Below are 7958 nucleotides of genomic sequence, written 5' to 3'. Positions count from 1 at the left end.
CTTCCATCTGTTTTTAATACTTTCCAAGTATAGGTTTCTCAAAAGTACAATCAAGTGTTCCGTGATTCTTTAGGGTCTATGAATGATTTCCATTTATCTAAGTTCCTCAGCATCTGATCATAACTCCCACCTAGCACTTTCACTTGTTGGGAGCAGGGAGGGACAAGGCTTGCAGTGGAAAGGAAATAAGATCTAAAAAAGGCTTTCCCTCTCTTGTTTGCCTCTCTTCTGTCTCCCTCTGTCTCTTTCTCTGTCTTTCTGTCTCTTTCTCTCTCACATGGCAACTGACACGCCACTGGGTTTCTGAGTCTTTAAATCGTTGCTCATCTTTCTTTCTTAGAACTGCTTGGTGGATCCAAGCTACCACAGGGAGTGGCGATTACTCATCTTTCTCCTGCAGAGTTGAGGTGCATTCAAGCTACCAAAAAGACATGGCCTTTGGGTTAGCAGCACAACTCCCTATGGATTAAGCCTTCAGAAGTCTCCTGTAGTTAGAGGGAAGAATCAGGAACAAATGAGGGCAAAAACCATAGGAACCTCTGGTTGCTTATTGATAAAGGATTGAGCTACCAACCCAAAGGCACATGGCTTGGATCCACCAAATACTGGCTGGGAGATTTATTGCCTCTGAGAGTCCATTGGTGGGTAAGTTATGAGTTGGTTCTGACTCAACAGTACATAAAACAACATTATCATCTAACTAGAGCTATTTAAGAAGATTTTGTTCTACAATTTCAATTTCTTTATTATTAGACAAAAACTAATGAGAAACTTAATCACAATTAGATAGTTCCCACCTTTCCAGCATAGTGGTGAATTCCAAAACTAAGTTCCACACGTTTAGGCCTCCAGAAGTATTGTGATTTCAGGTTGTTCTCAAATTTTTCTGTAGAAACAAAAATTGTTGGAGTCATTTCTTTTACCATGAAAAAGGGATAAAGGCAGAACAGTCTATATAGCGAATATATGCAGGAATTGCAATACAAATTATAAAGCAAAGTTTTAACAATTGTAAATTTTTAAAAGGGGTGGAGTGGTCCTCAAATAACAGTGTGCAGTGTTGTTGTTGTTGTTATGTGCCGTTGAGTCGCTTGCGACTCATAGTGGCCCTATGTACAACAGCTCTAAACTCTGCTTTGTCCTGTGCCAATCATAATGTCTCTGACACTCCCATCCCGATTACCCCAGTCATTGACTCAATCCATTTCAAAGAGGGCCTTCCCCTCCTGCGCTGTTCCTCCACCTTCCCAAGCATGATGTCCCTCTCCAAGGACCTGTCCTTCCTTACAACATGTCCAAAGTATGTCAGACGGTGCCTCAGAATCCTTGCCTCCAAGGAGCCACCCGGTTTAACCCTTTCCAGGATGAATGTTTGTTTTCCTAGCAGTCCATGGTACCCTCAATACTCTTCTCCAGTACCACAGCTCAAAGGCATCAATTCTCCTTCTATCCTCCTTGGTCATTGTCCAACTCTCTGATGCATAACAAGCGATGGCCTGTGTCAGACGCACCTTAGTCTCCAGAGAGACACCATTGCTCTTCAGTACTTTGGAGAGGTCCCTAACAGCAGACTTTCCCCATGGCAATGCGCCTTTTAATTTCCTGGCTACTGGTGCCAAGAGTGTTGACTGTGGAGCCAAGCAAACTGAAGCTGTGTACAATCTCAATCTCTTCGCCATGCATCCTGATGCTGCCAATTGGCCCAGTGGTGAGAATCTTTGTCTTCTTGACATTGAGCCTCAATCCATATTGTAGGCTGCAGTTCTTGACACTCTGCAGCAAGTGCTTCAGGTCCTCCTCAGTTTCAGCAAGCAGGGTTGTGTCATCTGCATAACGCAGATTGTTGATAGATCTTCCACCAATCTTGACCCCACATTTCTCCTCATAGAGCCCAGCCTCCCAGATCATCTGTTCTGTATATAGGTTGAAAAGGTATGGAGATAGGATGCATCCCTGGCGTACGCCCTTCCCAATTTTGAACAATGCAGTGTTCCCTTGCTCTGTTCTGCTGACTGCTCCTGGTCCAAGTATAAGTTTCGCATTAGAACGATCAAGTGTTCTGGGATTCCATTCTTCTCAGAATCAGCCACACTTTGTTATGATCCACACAGCAGTGTGCAGTACACTTATTAAAACATAGACTAAAATGGGCTCCTTCTCCAGACTCTAATTCAGGACATGAAGAGTGAGTCTCAAGAACTCACCTTTCTAATAAGTCTTGGGTGTGAATGATGTGCTTGATCTGGGGATCACTCGACGGCACATAACAACAACCACAACAGTGGAGAGGAAGGAAATTACTTGAGAATGACCAATCAAAGATATTTGGAAAACTCTGTTTGATGCTAAGGTACAAGCCTGGAAATGTGGTGTTTCCTTCTCCTTTCTATTTGAGGAGCTACAGCATATTACTATTTACATAAGAAGGACCAACTGAAGTCTCAGTTGCCTGGAGTGGACTCAAGCTCATGGTAACCCCACATGTGTCACAGTAGATTTATGCTCCATAGTGTTTCATGCCTGTGACCTTTCTGAATGAGCTCTGGTGGCACAGTGCATTACAAGATGGGTTGCTAAGAGGTCAATGGTTCAAATCCACAAGCTACTCTATGGGAGAAAAATGAGTAGTTTCTTCTTGTAAAGATGTATAGCCTTGGAAATATGACAGCAGGCCTCCATGAATCAAAACTGACATGATGCCTGTGGGCTTTAGGTTGAACCTTTCTGAAAATATATCACCAGGCCTTTTTTTAAGGTGCCTCTAGTAACCCAGGGACCCCCACAGAAAAGACAATAGGGTCATAAGGCAATTACACTTACAGAACAATTTCACCAGCTTCAGAGAACCTGTTATTTCATGTCTTGAATCATTTTTTTTAAATTAAAAGAAAATGAATGCTATGAAACGATTTCCCTACAACCTAAGGGTTCTTAGGAGAGAGTTATTTGCTTTTCCAGCAAGGACTGTTTAAACAGAGAAGAGAATAAGCCAATCAGTGGATCAGAAGAAGCAGCATCACAGACTTAATGGTAAGACTTAGTAAGGGTCTGTCCAATGAGACTATTATTGTAAAAATAGAAGGATAACTAGTAAAACATGTATGGGAACCCAAGGGGGAAGGGGTGGGGACAGAGGAGTGAGGACGGGTAGGGATGAAACCACAGGGTTGCACAGTTTGGTGGGTGGAGGGAGGGGTGAAGGAAATGGGAAGAATCTGGTGGGGACCTGAAAAGATTGGGTAATGATGGTCATGGTCCAATGGTGACTGATTTTATAAAATATAATACATGAGAATGATTGTATGAAACACATATGATATGAAGAATAATGTGAAATATAATGTATATGAACTTTGTGAGCAAACTAATATAAAATAAAAAAGGATGTAATGTATAAAAGAAAAGCAAATAAGAGAAAAGTGTGAATCTGTGTTTTGTTCAAGTACTTATTATTAAACACAATTCATAGCATGCAATGTGTCAAACTGCTAACCAAAAGGTTGGAAATTTGAGGCCACCAGTTGCTCTGTAGGAGAAAGAAGGGCATCTTGTCCAACACAGACTTATAGTCTTGGAAACCCAGTGGATGGTCACCATAAATCAATCAATTTGATAGAAGTGGGCTTGGTTTCGATTATCCTGAGGGAAGATGGTGCTCTATATTAAAACCATTTTTTTCCGATATCTGAAACTGCTCAAGCTTTTAAAAAATTTCATTTATGGAGCAAGACATTTTTACCGTAACAAGGTTGGATGAGAATCTTCTTAAATATATTATACATCTCCTTGCCTTCTCAAACAAAACAAACAAACAAAAAGAATGTTTAATCTTTCTTTGATGACCCAGGATTATTATAATGACATTTTATTAATGTATTGTAACATTGAGGTCATTAAGGCATTTGAAGCTATTTGCTTCTATTAGAGAAATGACGAGGTTATTCAAAAAGAGTGTGTTTCTTCCCTTTTGCTTTCTCTTTTCAAATTCTAGAGCAGCCTCTGTCCCCAACCACAGATTTCTAATTTAGAGCTAGATAATTTCAAAAGTAATCTCTAACCAAAACTTCTATATCCAAAATTTAAAAAGGAGAATTCTGTCCATTTAACAACAACAATAAAGCCAAATCAAACTCATAGACACTGAGACAATTCCAGCCCTCCAGAATTTAGTAGAACTGCCCAAGAGAGTTTTCAAGTCTGTAATCTCTAGTGTTCTGCCCTTGTCCTGAAGAGTAGCCCAGTGTGATTTTAGTTATTAGTTCAGTGCTTATATTTCTGTACCACTAATTACTCCTAAGTATTTCACATTATTATGAACATTTATTGGTCCAGGTATTAGAGTCAAAGGTTCTCTTGCCAAGTTACACATACTTGATGGCTCACAAACAATGGCAACAACTACATTTTCTCCTGAAATATAAAAACTATAGCCACTGATTCGATTCTAGTCAAGGTGGCCTTACGCATGTCAGAGTAGAACCACACTCCACAGAGCTTTCAATGCTGCTTTCTTCAGATACAGATCACGAGGCCTTTGTTCCAAGGAGCTCTTTGGGTGGACTTCAACCATCAACCTGTTGGCTAGCTGAGCACATTCATAATTTATACTATCCAAGGAATATTTTCTCCTAGAGCACTTAAAAAAATGGAAAAAAAAAGTCCTCTAGAATTACATTAACTTATTCATAGGGTTATGTAGGCAGACATACTGGATTTAAAACTTACCCACAAGAGTCTGATCAGTGGCCTTGGGAAATCTGCTCTCTTCATCAAGTAAGGACAGTAAACCCATTGGCTTCTGCAGGAACAGATCTAGGAGGGGCCGGTTATCTTCATATTCAATAACTCTGGCATCAATGTCTTCATGTAGATATTCATTCTGATAGTTTACAATACATGTAGAAAAATTCACTTAAAGTTCTGTAAATAATATACAGCCTGATAATACTTCAGTCAAGTCTGTTGCAACTCCTAGCAATTGGCCCTGGGGTTTCTGTGTCTCTCTATATTCTCCAATTGGTTTCATTCACTCATTCATATGTGTTTTGTTGTATAGCCTTAACTACAAATGATCATTACAATTTGTGACAACAGCTCATCAAATCCTCAGTGAACCTTGCCTATTGCTTCATATTACCCCCTCATCCACTAATCTTGGCTCCCCTCTCCTTTCTATACTCGTCTACCCTTTGTGATAGTTTCTGTCTATATAAACTTTTTTCAGCTTCTGCCCCATCCCCATCAATCTAACATGCAAATCTTGTTTCATATCATTAATTACAACACACACTATACTAATTGCCCACTCATTCCACATTCTTAGTGGGAGGAGGCTGTCCATTTTTTCCTCATGAAGCCACCTGTGGGTTTGAACCGCTGGAGTAGGGTTTTGAGTGGCAGTGCAACATGCCATGAACTACACTACCAGAGTTCCATTTTGGCTGAGAACAGCTCCTTGAAAATTCATTTTATATACATAATGACAAATTTTGTTCTATGACCTTGTTCTTAAATTAAGTATAAATTTATTTTTTCTCTCCACAGAACTTCTGGCTCATTAATGTCATCTTTGGTTACATTCAGGATAGCAATAAAAGAAATTTTGTCCCCTAGAATTACAGAAATATCAAGCTTTCAAGATGAGGAAGAACAGATTAATGTGTAGTAATAACACGATACTCCATAATGTATCGAATACGAATTGGTTTTAAGGAGCCCTGGTGGCACAGTGCGTAGCATGTCAGACTGCTAACCAAAAGGTCAGCAGCTTAAACACACTAGTTGCTCCAAGGGATAGGCAGTCTCTGCCCAAAAAGATGTACGGCCTTGAAAACCTGATGATGAAGGGCTGCTTTGAGTCAGACATGACAGGGTGGCAGTGGTTGAGTAACTAGGTGTATTTTAGGAATGCTTTTGTTATGCACTGTCAAGTTGGAACTGACCCATAGCTCACAGTCCAGTGGGTTTTCAAAGGCAGTAATCTGCACGGGAGAAGACTGCCCATCTTTTTCCTGTGGAGCAGCTGGTAGAGTCAAAGAGCGTACCTTTGGGTTGGCATTCAGTGCCTTACTTCTCGTAATGGCATCCAAGCTCCTTGATCACATTTCCCTAATTGAAGAAATGCTACTGTTTCTCTTAAGTATACTTACACCATTTTTCAGTCAGTGTGACATTTACATGTTTGTGATCCTGCAGAACTAAGTTACAAAGCCACAGGGCTACCAAGGCTGTATTTAGGGAAGCACACTGCTTAAACATTCATCTGTGGAGCATCCAGTGAATTTCAATTTTTGACTTCTTGGTTAGAGCCAAGGCAAGTGGTTCATATCTACCAGCTGTTCTGCAGGAGACAGATGGTCAGTCTCTCACACAATTTAAAACCTCTGGAAACCCATTACAGAGTCAGCTATGGGTTGGTTCAAATCTGGGCTTTACCATTTGTGTAGCCATAGAAAATTTTGGAATTTTCTTAGTCTAAGAACTTTCATTTTCTCATCTATCAAATGAGGAACAGTGTTTGCCTCATAAAGGAAAAATATAGGTGGTGGTTGTTTTATGTGCTGTCAGTTGACTTTGAATCATAGAAATCATATGAATAGCTCTGAACCTTGCCCTATCCTGAGCCAACCTCAACATCTCTGATACATATAACCCCTTGCCACAGGCACTGTGTAAATCCATCTCATCCAGGACCTTCTTCTTCTGTGCTGAACCTCATTCCTTCCAAGCATGAGTCCTTCTCCAAGGACAGGTCCCTTCTGACAATATGACAAAAGTATGTGAGATGGAATTTTAAAATCTTGCCTCCAAGGAGCAACTTGGTTTCACCCTCTCCAGGACAGACCTGTTTGATCTTTTGGCAGTCTATGGTTTGTTCAATATTCTTCTCCTGCACCATAACTCAAAGCATCAATTCTTCTGTCATCATTATTCATTTTCCAGCTCTCAGATGCATAGCAAGCAATTAAGAAGACCATGGCATGGATTAGGCACACCTTAGTCTCTAGTCCAACACTGCTCTTTAGTGCTTTCACAAAAATATATGGTACATAATAATTATTTGCTATTGAGTATTGATATTTAGTTACATAGTCCATAGAGAGATATAATGTTAACACAAAAGCTCTGACTGGCTGCCAGTATGAATCCAACTGTGGCTCCAAAGGAGAAAGATGGCAATCCCCTTCCATGTGATTTACAGCCTCAGAAATTTAATGGAGGGTCAGCTGTGAATTGGTTCCAACTCAATGACAATGGGTAAGAGTGCAAATATAACTTACCTATCACTGAGAAGTAAAAAAGTTCATGTGACTCATTTGAATACAATTCTTGCTTTATTGTAGTAATCTAGAACTGGAGGCCGTGAATCTCCAAGGTATGCTTGCATGTAAACGGGTTTGTCCTGAAGAGGGTGAGCCAGGCTGCTCCTTGGAGTCAAGGATCCTGAGGCTTCATCTGACATACTTTGGGCATGTTGCAAGGAGAGACTGGTCCTTGAAGAGGGACATCATGTTTTGGAGAGTGGAGGGACGATGCAGGAGAGGAAGACCTTGATGAGATGGATCAGTTCAGTGATTGGGGTAATGGGAGTGGGTGTATCAGAGACAGTGAGGTTGGCACAGGATAGAGCAGGGTTTAGGGCTCTTGTACATAGGGTCGCTATGAGATGCAAGCAACTCGATGGCACATAACAACAACAACTTTGAAAAGAAGGTCTACTTCAGGTACACAAACAAGTTTGATGGAACACATTCTCAGCAAGGAGGCTAATGATAATGTTCTAGACAGGTGCGACAGTGTTCACAATCACATAAAATTAGGCAACAACAAAAAGACAACCCATTGATATCCAATTGGAATCAATTCATATCTGACCTTCAGTGGGTTTTCAAGGCCTGTAAATCTCACAGGCAGAGACTGCATATCTTTCTCCTACATGAGATTAGTGGTAGAAATGA

The 7958-nt window shown here is 40.6% G+C and overlaps 1 protein-coding gene across 1 annotated transcript in view; it reads right to left on the bottom strand.

Annotated features, from left to right (window-relative positions):
• Window positions 1-7958, bottom strand: part of MYO3A (myosin IIIA) — a 318705-nt gene that overhangs the window by 91468 nt on the left and 219279 nt on the right. The window contains exons 19-20 of the mRNA XM_006887107.1: window positions 4726-4879; window positions 798-886 (exon numbers count right to left, since the gene is read on the bottom strand). Of these exons, the coding sequence (XP_006887169.1) occupies window positions 798-886; window positions 4726-4879 (243 nt within the window). The remainder of the gene's footprint in view (window positions 1-797; window positions 887-4725; window positions 4880-7958) is intronic.

This window comes from Elephantulus edwardii, unplaced genomic scaffold (assembly GCF_000299155.1).
Source record: "Elephantulus edwardii isolate Elephantulus edwardi_28Jun2011 unplaced genomic scaffold, EleEdw1.0 scaffold00054, whole genome shotgun sequence".
Taxonomy (NCBI): Eukaryota; Metazoa; Chordata; class Mammalia; order Macroscelidea; family Macroscelididae; genus Elephantulus; species Elephantulus edwardii.
This window is presented reverse-complemented; position numbering and strand designations above follow the sequence as displayed.